This window comes from Tachypleus tridentatus, chromosome 13 (assembly GCF_004210375.1).
Source record: "Tachypleus tridentatus isolate NWPU-2018 chromosome 13, ASM421037v1, whole genome shotgun sequence".
NCBI lineage: Eukaryota > Metazoa > Arthropoda > Merostomata > Xiphosura > Limulidae > Tachypleus > Tachypleus tridentatus.
This window is the reverse complement of record NC_134837.1, coordinates 78,921,301-78,941,536: the sequence shown is the minus strand read 5'-3', so window position 1 is coordinate 78,941,536 and position 20,236 is coordinate 78,921,301. Positions and strand designations below refer to the sequence as shown.

The following is a 20,236-nucleotide window of genomic DNA, read 5'->3' as shown; positions in this document are numbered from 1 at the left end:
ATAGATTCTTAACATTTTCCATCTCGTTAATGGAAGATTTTAAATATTTCGTAAGAATAGTTTGTTTTGTTTTTTGTGGTATTTTAGGTAGTGGCATCGCTGGGTGTTTGAACGAAGCGGGCTCGTACCAAGAGGCGCGTAGATTTTCGGCGTTTGAGTATGATATCAATCGCAGCTCTTTTATTCGTATTTTTCAAGATACTAAATGAGAATTCGAAGCACGACCCAGTATGCGAGAAGCGCATGACGCCTCTGTTTTCGGGTTTATTGATTTCCTTACAGATATCCAATAGTCAGCAGATTCGATCAGGAAATGTTTGGAGTAGTCTGTACTTGAAAAGGTGACTGAATTTTTCTTTGCGCTCGAGTAGTAATGAGATAGGACAAATCTAATAAGTTAAGAAAGCCTTTGTTGTATATATATAAACAGAAAGAAAACGCTACTTAGGTAGTTGCGCACACTAAAAGTCAGATGCTACTAAAAGTCTTGGGCTACTCTTTTACCAACGAATAGTGGGATTGACCGTAACATTATAACGCCCCCATGGCTGAAAGGGCGAGCATGTTTGGCGCGATGGGGATGCGAACCCGCGACCCTCAGATTACAAGTCGCACGCCTTAACCCACCTGGCCATGCCAGGATATTACAGTTATTGATCCTTTCAACATGAATATTGGTACTGCAATGCCACAACCCTTGGGCAGGACAGACACTGTCTACTATAGAGAACAAAGCAACTATAATAAGGCAAATGGGAGACATTCTAGACTAAGTGGTTATGCTAAAACTGCACATAAATTGAAAAGGAAATTGTAAAAATACGTAGGTAAAAGTAGGAAGAAATAATGATATGAAATGTCTGCATAACATTTTTTAAAGAACCTATAAATACTATCAAGTCCTCATGTGAATCAACAGTAAGTTTACAGAATTTCAACACTAAAATGCTGATTTGATTCTCTATAGTGATCAGAACTTATACTATGCATTTTCTATCTTTGAGCTAAGACAAATAATACACTCAAACGTTCAATAAACTAAATTTACAAACTCGCACTTGTTTGGAGAGATATAGAGTTCTGATTTTACTGGCTTAAACAAGATGCTCAAGGGTTTTATTGTTTGTAAGATTACTAAATTAATTATTTAAAATTTTTTCATAGGCTATATAACAAAAATGCTCGAAAGTGTCATGAAGAATGTGTTTTAATTTGAAATGAAATATGTTCAAAATTTTTCTGCTGTAAGCCATGCAAGATTGGTTTACAGCATTCCGCATTCTATTGAATTCTTCGTTTCCATTTGATTTTTAGATCATGGGAACCCAAATGCTGATATCTGCAAATTTTGCTTCCCAACAATTGTCCTCCACACCATGCATAAAGTAAACAAAATAATAAAGATATATTTAAAGTACTGAAAAAGCGTGTTCTTAAAAAAAAAAACAGATGAACAACTTTAATGTGATGTTTGCCTTTCTTTTTCAATGAAAATGAAGAATAGTTTGTTGTCGTCTGTTGAATTTTTCCTGCAAAGCTACTCGAGGATTATCTGCATTAGTTGCCCCTAAGTTTTAAGTGACAGATTGGATGAAAGGTAACTGAACAACAACACTTACCGCCAACCCTTAGGCTACTTTTTACCAATAAATAGTGGGAGTTTATCATCACATCATTCGCTCCCACGGCTGAAAGGGCGAAGATATTCAGTGACAGGAATTTCGACTTGTTTGGTTTCCATCTTCATATTTAATTTTTTGAATAATATTGCGAGCTGTCTTTTCTGTTCATTTGATAGTTTATTCTATTATCTGCTTAATGTACTTTATTTTATTAAAATACACACTTTGATTTGAGCTAATGTTCATTGTTTTTGTATTTTAATTAACACTCGAAATACTATCAAATCCAAATATATTTTCTCATAAAATAAAAGTTTAAAGATGGCGTAGCTATTAAAGTGACATCATTAATTTGAAATGTTTTTCATTATGTGCCCTCTAAAATTTTCTATTTGCATTTTGATGTAATTCGTTTGAATATATTAATAACGATTACGTACATTTGAAGTTTTAAAGACCAAAGATTGCTGTGTAAAATAAGTACAAACAGTCGAGTTGTGTGTGGTTACTCAACAAAGTGTTTCGAAAATTGTAGAACTTTCGACTAACTCAGGACTATCGTCTCAAGAATTGAGTCTGTGATTGTAATTAATTTAAGTTTGATGTTAATAACGGTTAAGATTTTTGTATTTTCCTGGCTGATTTTATATTTTTTACTCATTGATTTCACCCGCAATTTCGTTTATTATAAGTTACCTCACAGGCGTAAAACAAAGTGTGACAGTTAAACTTTAAAAAGGTTAATGTTAGAGTAAAATGTTATTACCCTTTTATTAAAAAATGCTATTACTATCATACCAGGAGTACTAGTAATTCAGAAGTAGATGTAATTAATGACATTAACAGTCAAGACTAAAGCTAATTTTTTTTATTAAGTTTTTGTTAGCACATGTATTAACTTTATTGTATTGCAGCTCTGCAATTACAATTTATATTTAATTTGAGGCTTAATTTTTTCGTAATTTGGATAACAAAAATACCTATAGGAAGATGTTAAGAAATATATTAAAGTTAAACATAGCATTTTACCTAATTAATGTATTTTCTATAATATTATTTCTTGAACTAACCTATTTATGTTGATATAATAATTCTTTGAAAAAGCAGCCACTGTGCCTTTGTCTTTATCCTGTTGAAATTGTGTTTTTGTGAACATAATGGTATTTCACAAACAGACTACATAAATCATATCTTTAGATGAATTACTTAAAAAGAAATGTTAAAATGTAGTTAATAATGTGAAATCTTCCAGTAGTAGGCTTGCAGGTATATTTTGTGCCATGTTGCATAGAAAATCTCTAGACTTTTTCTTTTCCAACAAACACAATGGTTAAATGCTTTCATTCCATTAACAGTTTAACATGTTTAATTTAAGGACCTGAAGTAATCTATTGGTTCATGTGGGACATTTCATCCTGAACTTAAAAGATCAAAGTCATCTTTTACCACTCAAATGTTTGTCAAGTCTTTCTTTAAATTTACTGTATCCACATCTGAAGGAAGCCTGTTCTAAAGATCGGCTACTCCATCAGAAAAATATATATTTGTATCTTCCTAGTCCTGTCTTCTTAGCATTTAGTAAAAAGAAAGAAAAAGACACATCAGTATTGCAAATTACTTTAACAATCTTAACCACCTTAATCTAAGATTTCTTTTTCAAAAAATCAATTTCATAGATTTTACCCTGTCCAATCAACAACCTTTCCACCTATGGTATTATCCTAGTAACCTTTCTTTGAATTCTTTCTTTTTTTTTATAACAATTCATTGCTCTTCCTAAGGTTAGATGCCTAAGACTGAATGCATCCCTCCAAATGTAGCCAAACTATGACCCTTCTGGATTTGTGTCCACAGAAATAGTGAACATAACTTAGAATCATAATTTGCCTGCCACTTAGAACAGCACACTGCTTTGATAGCTTTAGAGACTGATCATCCAGAATACCAAGATACTTCTCTTCCCTAGCACTGTTAAGATATTCCCCTTAAAAATATAATTGAAATTATTGTACCATACATGCATTGCTTTATGTTTATTATAATTAAAAGCTATCTGCCAGTTATTCACCTAACTCCCCCAAATAATCCAGATTAAAGGTAGCAGCATCTTGCTCAAGCCAGCTGCACCAAATATCTGAATATTAGCAAATTTAATGAATTTATCAAGCACTCATTTCTCTATCATTGACATAAATTAAAAGGAGCAGAGGTTCTAACACTAAACCTTGAGGTACTTTACTAAACCCAGTTTGAATAAACCTCATTTATAATAACTGTGAGCTTTCTTATGTCCAGTTACTTTTCTATGCAACCAGTTAATCTATTTCCATACCTACGAAGTCATTTTGTTTTTAACAAGCCTTTTGGATGTGCACCTTCTCAAGTAGCTTCAGAAAATCTAGCTACATCAAATCCATATTCATACGTATATAAATAAGCATTAACCAGTAACCTTTTCAAGTAATCTTGAAAGATTTGTAGGGCATTATTTTCCCCTAATGAAACCATGTAGGCTATTCAACAAATTTTAAACATTGTTAAATGTCTTTTTAAATCATCTTTACTTAGACTTTCAAAAAACTTTCCACCACTGATGAAAAACTAATAGGTTTACAATTATTGAGGATAATTTTTATATCTCTGAAAAAGAGAAGTAGTATTAACCAATTTCCAATCTTCTTGCACCTTCCCACTATTCAGTGACTTACCAAAAATAATAAAGTAACTTGAACACCTAGTCCTCTCCTTCAACTCTCTGGAAAAATGTTACCTAACCTAGGATACTTAGTTTTCTAACTTCCCTATATTTTTTTGGATTAATGTGATTATCATGTTCAGTTTTGTTACCATACAGTAACTGTTCATGGTGACTGAATATTACTTAAGTCTTCATTACTGAAAAGTGAAGAGAGTGTAGAATTTAGTAAATGAGCCATTTTGTAACCATCATCTCTTTTTCTCTATATTTATACTCTCATCCAAACATTTTGCATATACTTAATGTACTTAGATAAACCATTACTATTAATTTTTACTTCTGAGAATTTTTTGATATCCTAATTTCTGTTTTACAGTTTTATTGATCTCTTGTAATCCTCTAAATTTCTCATTACAGCAGTAAAGTAGAAGTTTAAAATTGATTTTTTTTTTTACTTGTAGCCATACATATTTGAAAATAATGAACATACTTACCTTTGAATATTTAAAGATTTTCCACATTTGGTCAGCATCTTTAATTAATTCAGTTGTCCAGTTTATAACATCTCTTTAAAATTTGCTTTTTTGAAGTTTGTAAAGAAAATCCTTAATTTTTTACCCTCACATGCAGCAAAACATCAAACCTAATTGGACAATGAGCATTTGCATCCTTATGTTCTCCATTCTTTAACATATCAACCATTTCTGTATGAGAAATTAACAAGAAATCTAAAATAGCATTGTTCCTGATAGGTGCAATAACCAATTGTGGAAGAAAACCATCTTTTGGAAAACCTGTCTTTCTCATGTTTGAACTCTCCAACATTTCCAATCCTGCATGTCTGAAATTAAAATCCTCCATAATTAGTATTCCATTAACAGCTGAATTCTTTATCATAGTGTAGCTTTTCGTAGGAGTGTTAATAAAATTTTATGTGGTGGTCTTTATCAAATTCCAGCTTTAAGCCTTATACTCTTATAACTGATAATATAAACCCAATTCAATCAACATCCTTGCTATGAGCTTTGATATCTTCAATGTGAACAGAACATAACTCATATTTTATATTTAAATCTATTCTATTAAATTGTCTATAGCTCTTTATTTCAAAAACATCTGTCAAAATTTTCTACATGTAACCAAGTTTAAGTTGTTTCTATCATATCAAAATTGTTTGTTGTAACTAGTACTCTTAAAACCTTTGATTTGTTTTTCTCCTACACTTTTATAATTTCAATAATAACAGTTTAGTATGACTTTAAAGCTATTTGTGTACTTTGTTCTAATACTATACTTGTATCTATATCTAATTGTTACTTTGTTTAGTGTTTGGTTTATTCTGGCACTTAACAATGTCTTAGTCATAGTTAGAGGCTTCTCTCTCAGTTGACTTAATAGCCCTTGTAAGTAAGATAGATTTTACTGTCTAAATGCAAGTCAACTGTTCCAAAAATCTTTTTGTCCTATTGAAATGAATCCACAAGTTAAAACAGTCAATCTGCTCACTCTTACTTATCACTGCTAGCACCTTTTGATATATTACTTGCTCTATTTATATCCTCCACCCTTGCCCCTAGATAGTACAATTTAATTCTTTTCTCTCTATGTATCCTACAGACTATCCTATCTACATGCTGAACTAAAGAATCACTGTTATAACCACCTTATGTTTTCCCTTGTTTCTATTTATCTCTGTTGTTATACTTCCTTCTCATAGGTCATCTATAAGCTAAAGATTAAAATCAGTTATTTAATTTTATGTGATCATTGCAATTAAATACTTCTAGTCCTATTAGTACTTTTTTAACTTCCTGAAAATCATTATTAGCTAGTATGTTGTTTCATTGGAAAAGTTTGTTCCTTTTAATATCATGCTGCCCTTTATCACTACTGTTTAGGTTAGTCTCAAGTTTCTTCTTCAATTTGCTGACTGCTAATTCTTATACATTAATCTAGGGGGGTGTTTATGCATGAATTGTTAGTTAATGTTTCCTGTATGCTATTATGAGGTTCATTATTTATAGTATTAAAGTCATGAGTTGTTATGCTTTTGTATGGGATTTGGTGATAGAAAGTTTGGCAATTCAACTTTTTTGATATTAACAGTATTTCAGATGTAGCTTGTTTGATCTCTATTGATATTGCTAATAGCAATTTCTTAATTTTTGCAACCTTATAATAAGTTACATAAAATTGAAGTTGTGATGTTTGTTATTTTTAAAAATTGAAAGAAAAGATTTTTGCCAATAGTTCTGTTACATGTCATTTTAAGTTTTATTTTCTTTGACTCTTATATATACGCATAAGAGCAAGCAAGATTCAGAAGTAGTTTCAGTTCATTATGTTACTTTTAAATCTTCAAGAAAAGAAAATTAAATCATCTCTTTTTGTTCAAGTAACCTTTGAGATCCACATCTTTTAGAAATCAAGCACACAGTGTACTACTTAGAAACTCAGAAAATCTAGACATGTTTGTAGTTATTTTCAAAGCTTATTATAACATGTAATAGTTGCTGTTACCGATTGATAAATCCAGTTAAAAAAATAATACTGTCTTTTTAAATTGAATTGTAAAACAAGAGTCCCCCCCCTCTTGTTTAGTAACTAAAAACATTGTTGAGCTCTTAGGCCTTTCTTTATAGTGCAAATGTGTTTTAATGAGATAAGATTCTAGTAGCCCTTTTCCACATAATTTTCATCAGGCCTATATTTTCCTTATAGAAATCAAAACTGTCAAAGGATACTCTGTCAAATTCTATCATAATTTGTTATAACATAGTTTGAATATTTGTTTTGAGAAATGTAGGGTTTTGACATTTTATTAGGAGGTATAAATTAATGGCTGTAAGCTTTTATGGCATGTTTAATTAGTATAGTCACAAATATAGATGACGTTATTTTACCAGGGTTCTATAGCACTTGAAGTAATGGTTGTTTGTTATATATATTGTTAAGGTTGATATTTTTTCTTTGTATATAGAGGTTTATTCTTTTTATAGTCTTACAATTAATTCTGTTATTTAGATAGATTTTAGTGATAAAACTAAAATGAGAAAAATGATTTTCAATGTTAGCTTAAACTTGTATGCCTGTAGCTCATGTTAATTTGGAAATGATATGTATGTTTTGGAAAAAGGAAGATTTTTTAGTATGTTTGTTGAGAGCAGTGTTAATGCAGTTTCTGGATGGAATATCACCTATAATCGTGTACCCTCATGGCTCTAGATTGCTGATGCTTTATGAAAAATGAAAAACTACTTACAGTTGTAATCTTCATAGAACACTATCGTTGCTACTTGTATGGGAGAAGTGGCTGGTGAATTTTTAAAAAGTCTAAGTGCTGATGACATTGCTGGATAACAGTACTGGAGGAATGTAATTTATTCATTTAATATTGCCCTTGCCAACATCACTGAAATGCAAATGAATTGTCTCACTATTTTTTTTAATGTTTAGGTCCAGGCCTCTATGTGGGAGTTGAAACCATTTCTGCCATAGTGATGACAAGACATACAGTAACTCTCTTTATAACTTATACCTGGCTGACCTTCTGACCAGTTACAATCTATATGACCTGACATTTACAGATTTGGACTTGCACTATTTAAGATAGAATTTATTACCATTGTGGCACCCTGTACACTGTTGGGACAGTGTTAAATCTTTGGATATACTACAACACTAAAATCTAGCATTTGATTCCCTATGGTGAACACAGCAGATACCCTAGTGTGGCTTTGCTCTCAAACAATTAGTTGTGGTTGCACCCACAGTCATCACCAGTGTTTTGACAGTGCAGCACATTGACAAGAGATAAACAGACAGAGCTAGTCCAGACCAGGCAAGTCTTTGTTTGAGTCTAGTAATTCATCTAAGACATAACAGCATCCAGTTGGCAGTTCACAAGTACTTTAGAGAATCTGCTGTCAGTGTTAAGGGAAGTTGATAACAATCAGAAACAGTAGTTAATTATTTTCACTACATAATCAATTTAAACTTCATTTTGAGTATTTTACAGAACAATAATTGAGGCTGTTCAATAATTGAGTTAGTTGCTGAGCTCTGTGTGTTAACTATATTAAACTAGCTTTGTGTTTTAGCTGAGTAATTTTAGTGGATGGGATAGTATTCTGTCACTTTGTGCTTTATGTTGTATAATTTTCAGTGTTTAATCCATTTGGTTTTCTCTACTGCTGATTGACTTAATCTAAGGGTTATTGTTAGGATCATTCACACGTTTTGTTTTAACATATTAGATTACGTATCTCATTCCAGAAATAATTTGCATTGCTTTCATATCATTTTATCATGTTCACATTCTCAAATGTGTCTTAGTGTTTGGTTGTTTTTGCTTTATTCCTCTTCACTTGATTTGCAGAATTTTGTAGGATTGTATTGTAAGGTTCTTTTTACAATATCTGTGTACTTTGTGCTTTTTGCAGCTGTGAATATGTTTTATTGTGTGGTATCAGTAGAAGCTATTTCAGATTTGGTAATGTTACATTTGATATGTTTTTGGATGGTGAACAATTTCTGTTTTGTGGTAGAAATTTCTGAAGAATTCTAATGTTTTGAGACCAAAATTTGAAAATGGTAATCACTAATTTTTGAAACAGAAATTTATACACATTGTTTTGTGAAATTTGATATGGGAATGTGTGTGTGTGTGTGTGTGTGTGTATTTGTCGTATTTCCTGTAATGAACAATGTTTATACACGCACAAATTAATACCTAAATATTACCATCAATATGTGAAAAACATTTTTGAGGAAAAATTTATGAAAACTATTACATCTAGATTTAATTCACATAACTGTAATTGCCTTGAGTGTAAAATCAATTTTTATAGTAAATTATTGTTTTTCTGGATTACAGGTCATTGATAGCACAAGTGACTAGGTGACTTGTTCAAATGAATATGGCTGACGATCCATATGATAAGCCTCCAGCACCTCCAGTTCGACTGACTAGTGCTAGGTACACGTAAAGTCTTATCCACTTTGTACTCACTACATTTCCCTTTTCACCTTGATTTATAAAATTTAAAAAAACTATAGTGAATAATGGTCTAATTATAATTTAAAGATATATGAAATAGCTAATTTACTAAATGTGCAGAAATTGTTTTATAAGTAGAGTAAATTTATTAAGTAACTTGGTTCTTGTTTAACTGGTTATATAGAAAAAGGACTGTAGATTATATTATTAATATGATATACCCATATAATTTTTTTTTTAAATAACTAACACAACTGGTGAAAATCTTTTTTGGTAATCAGTATTGTTTTTGGTGTTTTGATTTTGTGTAAAATTTTAAATAAATATATGGTGATTGACTGAAGTGATACAAAAAATTTAAAGAGTCTTCAAGATTTATTTCACTGGAGGTTTGAAAATGTATTTTTAAGTCATCACTTTTCACTTTATTTTCTTTGCAGATCTTGTTTTGATTTTATAATGAGCTGATGAAATAGAAAAAAGTTATCCCTTTTCTCTGTTTTGTAAATGTGAAATATTCTGATTGTATTCAGTGATGTCGAAAAAACCCACTTGTAGAGAAAAATATATACGTAAAAACGGCTCATTTGGGTTGAGAAATATTTTTACGTAGAGGAGCGAACAATGTTTTGACCTTCTTTGGTCATCGTCAGGTTCACAAAGAAAGTTACCTCTTCCTTTTTTTTGTGAACCTGATGATGACCAAAGAAGGTCGAAACGTTGTTTGCTCCTTTACGTAAAAAAAAATTTCTCCAAGCCAAATGAGCTGTTTTTACATATATATTCTAATTGTATGTAATTGGGAAAGACCAGTGGTTCATGTACTTTTTAAAGAATGGTCCTTGTTTAATATTTGAAATCACTGGGATAAATCTTTCAGTTATTGTAGATGCAAAACTAATACCTTATCCACAACAAAAGAAACTTTTATTATCCTACATTATTTAGTGTGTAAGAGATTCATTGTATTGTACTCTGAACAATATTTTGTTTTTCAGGGATTCTTCATCAGTACCTGTTGATATGAAGCCTCTCCCCAAAGAACCCGACAGTGATGAAAAGAAGAAAGTAAAATTAAAGCCTTCAAAGAGTATGTTTGATCAAATTTATCCAGTTTTATGTAGGGTTTACTGGTGTATGAATGTGTGTTTGTATATATCTTATTTGATAAAGTATAGTACAAAACAATAACTATTTACATAATATTAAGAGCTAATGTAAATCAAATATGTGAATTTGATGAAATTGTAAAAATTGATTAAAAGTTTTAATATATAGATCTGAAAATAGTATAAAAAGTAAAAATAAGTTTCATTTTTGCAAAGTTTTAAAACTGTGTGTGTATATAAAATTAGAAGTAACTAATGTTTTTTCATTCATAATACTGTGGCTGATGTACAGTAAATGAAAAGTTTGTGACATGCCAACCAGTTATGTTATTATGATAGTTCAAGAATATAGATAATACCCATATAATAATTTAAATTTTCCTTTAATCCTCTTGCTACAGGTAGTTCAGTGTGCATTTAAAGTTTAACACCTTATCTGATTGATTAATTCAACCAGTCTGTCTTTTGTATGCAAAAAAATCAGAATTTTTTAATGAAATATTGTTACTAAAAATTTGTATTTGAATATAGACCACACACACACACACACACACACACACACACACACACACACACACACACACACACACACACACATTTCGCGTTGTGCAGAGATGCCAATCATTACGATTTTGGTGTATACATTACGACTATATGCTCGTACAGACAAATATTATGACTTGTTGCAACTTGCAAATTATTATATAGGCCTATACAATAAAGTGATAAATTGTTCCCCCAGGGCTTGAAACTGGTGGAAAGAAAATTTCTAGTGAGATACAAATAAATTTTGATAACAAATAAAAGACATAGTCGAAATGGCTACTCGCGATAATCATGTTTGTGCTTGAAATAATAAAAAATATTTGTATGTTTGACGTCTACTGATAGTTTGAGTGCAGTGCTTTTCCATACTGGGTATGTAGGGGAATCCATAGTTACATCATCACTGCTTGTCAGCCAATCAGTGCTCGCGAAGATGGGTATTTCTCGTTTTCTAAGTGGCATAGAAACACCAATGCGATCGTTCACAAGATGGGGAAAAATAGAGGCCTCGTTCACCAGATTGTCTTATTTCTGGCAAATCTAAAAGGACTAAAACTGTGAAAGGGCTCTGTCTACAATCATTACGCTCAGTCAGTTGAAATAGTTAGCATCTGATTGTGATTAACAATACTTTTCTGTCTTCAAAATCTCAAGTTTACTTCCTCAACCTCTTAAACTCCAAAATAAATTTCAAATGCCTTTTCAGTAAAACTTTTAAATTGTATCTATTACAACCAAAAGTACCCATCCACAGTGATGACAGGAGTTACGTTATTCTATCAACTTAAATTATTTCATGTATTTTAAAAAACAGTTAATTCTGTTACACATTTCGTTTCACTCGGAGCCAAAGCTCTGAGCTACTTATACCACTGACTGTGAAAAGTAATTGTTGAGGATTTCAGTCTTGCTAAGAGTCACTTAATAATAACATAGAGTAAAGCTACATCTTTATTCATTAAGTTATAATGTATTTAGAAATGCAAATAATAGTGGGTTAATTCCTAAGAAGTTAGTGTAGAATATCCTGCTTGTGAAATAAAATTTGGTATAATGTTATTCATGCATTTATGCCTGTTCTCCAGTCGTTACCACAGTAAATTTTGACATTAATGTGCGTGCATATTAATAGACAAATGCTTGAACAGATGCCACACTTTGCAATGTGTGTTATATATAATTTATGTGGGTATGGTTTTCTTTACCCTAACTTTATACAAGGTTAATCATGTTGGCTAACCTCATAACCACCAAAAATCAAAATTTAGATTCTAGAAAGATAGAGTAGCTTCAGATTGTAACATGAAACTACATTTATTTATTCCAAGTAGCTTTAACCTCCCAATAATGTAAGTTTATATGTAATTAAATCTTATTATTTTATTGATCTTTGAACTGTGATTAACTACTATTTGTGCCATTACAAATTATAAATCACACTGAGAAAGTGGAGCTTGCATTATGCTATTGAATTACATTGCTCACGAGTTGCATGCATGCCTCACAGAACGTTATTATTTATATTGCCAAATGTAATCTTAACTGACATAAAGTGATTCCTATTTTTCATTTTATAATAATAACTAAAGGATAAAGAAGAAATGAACACTTATCTGCATCTCCTTTTTTTGCTTTTGATGACACTCATCCTTCCTTTTTATACTAATGGTAGTAATGCACAAAATCATTTTTATTTACTTAACTAATGCACCAAAGAACATTGAATAACATCATGCAAAAAGCAGACAGTTTCTTCTAACAATGAAAACTTTTCTGGTTTTCAAACTGTAACAAGAGCCATTACAAATTCATCCAAGTCAATTATTATCTTTCCCATGGAAATGAAGTTTGTACTATTGACAATTCTCTGTTCAAAACACAATGTAACACATCATTGGATAGATGAAAACCTTGATATTGTAATGGTTATAGATAATGCAGAATTAAACTTAAGAGAGAACAATTAACAAATCCTAAAAGATAGAATGTGACAGGTCTGTGTAGCAAGAGGGGTCTGATTTCCTATTTGATGACTTTGTGACCAAACAAAATTGAAAGCTATAAAAATTATGATTTGTCTGAGTAATGACAATATTATAGTGAGCAATTTATGTTGAATTTGTTCTTATTAGAGGAGTGGGGAATAAAATAAAGAGGACATGCCTAGAGAAATATTATCTCTCTATTAAATCTCTAGGGGAAATTCAGGATTTTTTGAAATGTTGCCTTTATAAGTTTAATAACTTGTATGCTCATAATATATGGGTTATTATCTAATATTTTATGTTATACAAATTGGTATAACGTAAACCAAAAGTATATTAATACAATTTTGAATGCAGGTCACTAAAACCTTATCATGATCTGTAAATGATGCTTGTAACAATAAGGTTAATTGGATTGTTGATTAATGGATTAGGAAATAATAACTGTCCAGCCCTTATAGCAATATAACATCAGTATAAATATATGAGATTTGAAATCAATTATGTTGTAATTTTGTTGATTACATAAAGCTACAAATTTTGAAAATTTAGAAAATAGTTCGATATTAGGACATTAACTGATCAAGTGTTTTTTTGAAGAAATGAAAAATGGGACAGAAACTTGTGTATTCTATAGGTTAAGGTTCCACCTGAGGTTGATTTACCATTTCTTTACAAAAACACCCTTAAGTTTATGGGATAATGTGTACCAATAAAAAAAAAAAAGAAAAAAGTTAATCAAGTGGTCCAACTTATTAATCATTGCTGTTTGTACAAACCATAAATGTTTTACTGTTTAATTACATATACTTGTATCTAAGCTGGTTCATAGTTCATTAGCTATTTTAAGATATATATATATATAATAATTTTGTAAATGAAACCTTAGAAGGTAAACTTTAAAATAGATATTGCTGTACAGATATCTCTCCGTTTGTAAAAGGGATATATTCTTTGAGAATGTACTGTATATAAAACAAATGTAAATTGAAAATTCTTTTCCTGTTTTTTAAAGGTAAATGTAGGGGATATTTTCCTGACCCAAAGTTTTTGGCCACACTAGTATTATTTTATTCACTGTAATGTACTATAATTTAAGAAAAATACAAAAACATCTTACTCATATGGAGATTAAAAAAAAAATTACATGCTCACCATAAATTCAGTTTTTTGGGAATTTTGAGTTGTTTTGCTGTTATTTTTGTTCAAGCCAAAGTTAGATTTTTGAGTTCTTGTTTTAGACTGTTTATTTTTGTAGGTACAAAAAAGAAGGATGCAGACAAACCTGTTATTTCTCCACCTACAAACTTTGAACATACTATTCATGTGGGATTTGATGCAATTACAGGGGAGTTTACTGTAAGTGTATGTTTATTCTATATGTTTGTGTGTTAGAAGTGAAATGGTAGAATTCATTTAGATATAAATAGACTAGCATGAAGTCTTGATGACCAGTGTTAATAGAAGGCTCATGTAATATATAAAGCTCTGAATACAACATATCTTAAACCTATACATATTTTAACAGTACAACATATCCACACAAATTAGAAACATCACTGGCTTTATAGAATCAGTTGATTAATATAGTAGATATATATCATTTAAAGAAGTAGATAAAAACATTAATTCTAAAATGAAATACACCAAAGGAAGTTCACATGTAAATTCTGTAAATAAAAAAAATTGTTCATTTAGAGTGAAATAACACAATGAGTTCCACTAGAAATGAAACTTCTAATTTATCTTAGTTTTTAATTTGTCTTTTTTTTTTTTAACCCAAACTCTTTTAGAAAATATCTCTAGGTCACCTTTGGCTTTGCTATCAAAATTGATTGATTTACAGCTTCTATTTGTGTTTTAATTTTGAAAGGATGTATTTTCGGAACGTGTTCCTTAGAAAATTGGGTGTATATGTGAATCATATTTTTTGAGTTTTTAATCCATTTATTATAGCTTAAGTGTTTTAATTGTACACAGCCAGTTCATCTTAATGGTTTTTTATATCTGTTTACTGCCATTTATTTGTTTTCAAAGTTATTTGGGGATGAATACATGATTTTGTCTTATTACCTTGGCATTGTATCACTTTTCACTGTTTGCTCAGTAATGAAATGTTCAAAATTATTTCAGATTGTTTAAGCAGTAAGAATTAGTTCAACATTTTTCAGGGACTTGTTCATTTTTTTCAATACATAAGCAGTTTGTTATGTAGTTGACTTAGATGGCTTGGATGTTGGAAATCGTTAATTAATAGCCGATGCAATTGCCTAATTTTAAGTATTAATTATTAACTTGTACATGTGTGTGTGGATACTACCAAAATAAAAACAAAAAATCTTTTAATTAAGAACGTTTTGGAATTTCTTAATTCTGTCATTAGCATTAAAACATCAAAAGGTTCACAAAATTCTAACTAGAAAAAAACTAGCTTTTGAGTGAATTTTCGTATTCAGTCAGAAGTTTATAAATAACAAATATAAATGGTAAAAGTATAATAGAATGTGTGACAAAACGGGCAGCCTACATGTTAATAACATTGTTAGGAGAAAACATTATAAATAAAGACTTGTATAAACTCTGCATCTTGAAAATAATAAAAATTATCAAATAAAAACACTGAGAATGTAAAATTAAGTTAATAACAACAGGGATGAGTTTGTGCTACTCTTTAGTGTTGAGTGATCATTGAAAATGGAGTTTGTAAGCTGTGGCTTTACAGTTGAGAATTGTAAAGTTTTCTAGAAGTATGGGGTGGTGATTATTCTTACTATAGGTGATATGTAGTTTTTACAAATATAGGAAGCTTTGCAGCTACCACTAGTGTACTTATAAACAACTCACAAGCACATAGGAATGAGTAGAGTGTTTTGATTTTAAACATATTTTTAATTCTACATGTTGACTTCAATACTAAATGTAGCTTAATTTTTGGTAAATATGTTTGACTAGTTTTTGAATTTGGGATGTTAGTTTAAAACTTGGGCAGATAATTTAAATGACAGAACAAAGTTTAAACCTTCAACAATGATAGGCTGAAGCATACTCTCAAGCATGAAGGAAAACTTCAGTGGACTTTAGGATATTTCAGAAATTGTAAACTCATCTCTCATGCCACTTTTGCATACTTTATCCTATAGATTCGTTTTCCCAGGCTAATATATGGCTTATTAAATTTAAAAATAATTTGTTTACCCCTCAGATCTATTCCATCTTCTTTTGGTTCCCATACCTACAGTCTTCCTAAAATCTTGCATTAAGCTCCCTAATTTAAAAGGAAGTTTTTGTTAAAGATGCTTTTTTATTTTGCTCAAGAGATATATAAATTCCAAAATATATTTACCTCCATAATATAGCTATTCTTCAACATCGACTTTTTGTATTTAAGCATTGGTCTTGCGTGCTCCAGGCCTTTATACCTCACTTAAATGCCTTTGGCAATATCGAACTTGTAAATTTCTCCATCCTCATCAATGTGCCCTCACCTATAACACCTCACTTAGATAATGTAATCACTTTTTCTCAACAAAGCATTGGTCACTGTTTTTTTCTGAAGTGTTACTTGTCGTCCAATTGTGTATTGGGATTTTTCTGCCACCTTGTGTATTTCAGTACAACTATAATTTCAAACAAAGTATAAATACAGAAAAAAAAAAAAAACCAACATGAATTAGACTTGACATTTGTGGGTATCATTTTTGTCAGCAAGGCAGCTAATTCAACCTCCCATACTCCTCCTTTGTTATTTTGCAACCCTCTATGGTGTTGGAGGTGTTACTTTTGATACTATTCATTTGACCAAGGAGGTTTTCTTTCAGGGCTTCTGAAGTTGCCTTTTCTGTTGATCTTGGGAAAAATATTTGGATTCTGCTTTTTGACACTTTACTGTGTCAGCTTTTCACGAGTTTAGTTTGAATTCCACTCCTTCTATTAATCATTTGTATTTGAAATTGTGGGGCTTTTCCTTGTTCCCTTTAAGACTATTTCTCTCTTGTTGGAGGAGGGAGACTGTTTCTTTTCCTTCTTGATTTTTTTTTGGTTCATGCTGGGAGATTTACTGTTATTACATAACAGGCTAAATAGACCTTGTATCACTTTTGCCTCTTTGTTTGCCTTTGTTTTCTGCCTTGTGGTGAAATTATATTGTTTTAACTGCTAACCTGTTGATGTTATAAAAGTTGTTGGCATGCTTTTGGACTTTCTCTCTACCTTTTAGATCCTGTTGTATCCTTTCTTTCTAAGTCTCTAGCAACTAGGAAAGGGGATATATCCATCTCTAATTCTTTTGCCATGTTCCTCACCTTTGCAGTTGATTGTAATCTAATAATGTTTTGGCCTGGAAGTGTTATATGACCGACTACTTCTTTTTGTGGTGATTGTCTTGACTGTTTTCATTGGGATCCTTCAGTTTCTGTTGGATTTCTCCATTTCCTCAGAGGTAAATTCCCAAATATTCATTTTGCATATTTTAATCTTTACCAATGAGGTATCTTCTGTATTGCATCTTAGCAAATTCAGCACATTTGTTTTTTGTTCTCTTTATTTACCCAATAGGAGACTTTTTACAGGCTGATGTTCAGATTTCTCCAACTACTTTTCTCTTGTATTCTTTATGTACTTGAATGGATTTCTGCTATGAGTTTTTCCATACCTTGTTGCTGTTTTTAACATCTACTAGATTATAAGGAGGAGGGAGTTACTTTTGTACAGTCTTGTTTCTTTATTTTCCAAAGTCCTTTAAATTCTACTTGCGCTAGATCCCATTTTACGATAAGTGTTGTCCAGACAGGTGTACTTTTCTCAGTCCTGTTCCACACCAGTAACAGATTTGATTATTATTACTACTGGTTGCAACAAACTCTGTAAAAGAGAGATGTTCCACGAGACCATTTAGGCACTTACCAGATGGTATTACTATATTATCATGAACTGCCACTTGTGAACTATCATAAGTTAAAAAAAAAAAGAGAGAGATTTTGCCTGTCCCTGCCAGTCATCAGATTGAATATTTTTTGTTTTTGAATTTTGCACAAAGCTACACAAGGGCTATCTGCACTAACCATCCCTAATTTAGCAGTGTAAGACTAGAGGGAGGGTAGCTAGTTATCACCATCCACTGACAAATTCTTGGACTACTCTTTTACCAATGGGTAGTGGGATTGACCATAACATTATAACACCTCCATGGCTGAAAGGGCGAGCAAGTTTGGTGTGATGGGGATTCAAATCTGCAACTTTCAGATTATGAGTGGAGTGCCTTAATCGCATGACCATATCGGGCTGCACAGATTAAATAAGTTGGGGTTATTTTGCTTTTAAAAATTTAGGGAACTTTGTTCACCTATTGCACTGTTGCCAAAGCTCTGTTCCTTAGGACTCCCCAATGCATTTAGAAAATGTCATCTTTCCCAGTGCAAACCAATTTATTATGGACAGCTTTCCTTATTCATTAACATCCACCTTGAGGAAATAAAGTAATTATTAAACAGTTATTCCCAACTAAACAATACCCTACACTCTAACATTAACAAACAAAAAAATCAAATAACTTCTTCTTAAATTGGCCCTCGAGGTTAATCGATTCATTTTTAATGGTCTTCTTTATGAGCAGGTAGATGGAGTTGATGATGGGAACACCTCTAGCTCGACCCTTGCAAATATCTTTCTCTGTTATTATGAATGTCAATAGCTTGATAATTAATTATGTCCTCTCTTACAAACTAGTATTATACAAATGGTACTTTTCTACTCTCACAACACTTATGTATAAACTGTACACTGAGATGGAAAAAAAAACTTGGTTTCAAGTAAATAAAGTAATCTCTTTGCCACATTGTTTTACTGCCTGAAAAATTTCTGGCTGATACACTTGTTTTGACAGATTCACACTAGATGTCATTAGACATAACCTTGTTTTAAATCTTCTAAACAGAGCATGTAATATCTGTTGTAACTACTTCTGTCTTCACATAGAAATTTCATACATTCAAAGCATATTACAAAGTAGTAGTTATACCCTTAATTTCTTACATTCTATTACACAAAAATAAAATAGAAACTACCAAAAGGCCACACTTAGTCTGAAAATATCCACCAGTTATTATCACTCCTTTCACTTGCAAACACAATTTTAAACTTAAATTCCAAATTTTGTGGTTAGAATATTGTGAACTAACTTTTGAGGTTTTAATGCTGATGGTGGAATTTGAATAAATTCCAAAATGTTCATAATTAAATATTTTTTGATATTACTGTGTTTTTAGTAGATACTAATTACTAACTAGCTCTTATCTTGCATATCAGCTGCTAATACACTGCTGTCTTCAGGTAAGTTCTGAAAATTACTATAGTTGTACTGATAATCCTCAGGGTCCAATCCTAGGTCATCTTGATGGATATTTTCTATTAAGAACTTGAGCCAACTAACTACTTGGTAGTTTTAAAGGAGATTATCCAGGTCTTGCCGACTTCTATGATGAGTGGACTGAGTTTATTGGCAGTTAGAGGGGTGTAGAAGGCTTTTTTATCTTGTGTGATTTGTATCCCATATTTCATTATTATTCTAATTTATGCTATGATCTCTGACATTATTGTTTTTATATTTTGTACTATCAACACAAAAGTAGTCCTTCTCAGGACTTCTGAAGAGCGTAGCCAAAATATTGGATAAAAACTACTTAGTAATTAGTATGAAACTATGAAGGACATTAGTTACTAAATAATTAGACTCGGGTGCCTAAACACACTATTTACGTGACCATGATATATATCCAACTGCCACAACCTTACCAGAAAGTACAGAGTATACCCTGTAAAGAAAGAAAAATATTTTTATTCTCTAGGGAATGCCAGAGTCTTGGGCAAGATTATTACAAAATTCAAACATTACCAAGTCGGAGCAGAAGAAGAATCCTCAAGCAGTGTTAGATGTGTTAAATTGGTATGATGCCTCTACTAAAGAGAAACAAGAGTCTAAGTACATGACAATGAATCGTATGTTAGGTGAGTGAGGGTTTTCTACTTTCCATTGCAAAAACTAAGTGATTATTCCTGCTGAAGTTGTATCATGGTAGAAATGTATAGTAGTTTTAAAATCTTAAATGTTAGCTCAGCTCTTTACAGCTCGATGAAGTCTTTGTTGCAATATTGTCTGTTGTAGCTTTTATAGATTGACAAAATCTTACTATCTTGATTATTTATAGCTTGACAAAATATTACTGTCTTTACTGTTAAACATTTTACAAAATGTTGAGGAATCTGTCAAGTATTACATATTT

General features: G+C 31.2%; 1 protein-coding gene across 4 annotated transcripts in view; it reads left to right on the top strand.

Moving 5' to 3' along the window:
• Nucleotides 1-1,944: 1,944 nt before the first annotated feature.
• The window catches only part of Pak (serine/threonine-protein kinase PAK 3-like protein), a 54,621-nt gene continuing 36,329 nt past the window's right edge, over nucleotides 1,945-20,236 (top strand). For 2 of the 4 annotated variants that reach the window (XM_076484529.1, XM_076484527.1), the window contains exons 1-5: nucleotides 1,945-2,206; nucleotides 9,197-9,298; nucleotides 10,318-10,409; nucleotides 14,218-14,318; nucleotides 19,802-19,961. In XM_076484529.1, the coding sequence (XP_076340644.1) occupies nucleotides 9,234-9,298; nucleotides 10,318-10,409; nucleotides 14,218-14,318; nucleotides 19,802-19,961 (418 nt within the window). In that variant the 5' untranslated portion in view covers nucleotides 1,945-2,206; nucleotides 9,197-9,233. The remainder of the gene's footprint in view (nucleotides 2,207-9,196; nucleotides 9,299-10,317; nucleotides 10,410-14,217; nucleotides 14,319-19,801; nucleotides 19,962-20,236) is intronic. The other 2 variants (XM_076484528.1, XM_076484530.1) reach the window with 2 other exon arrangements.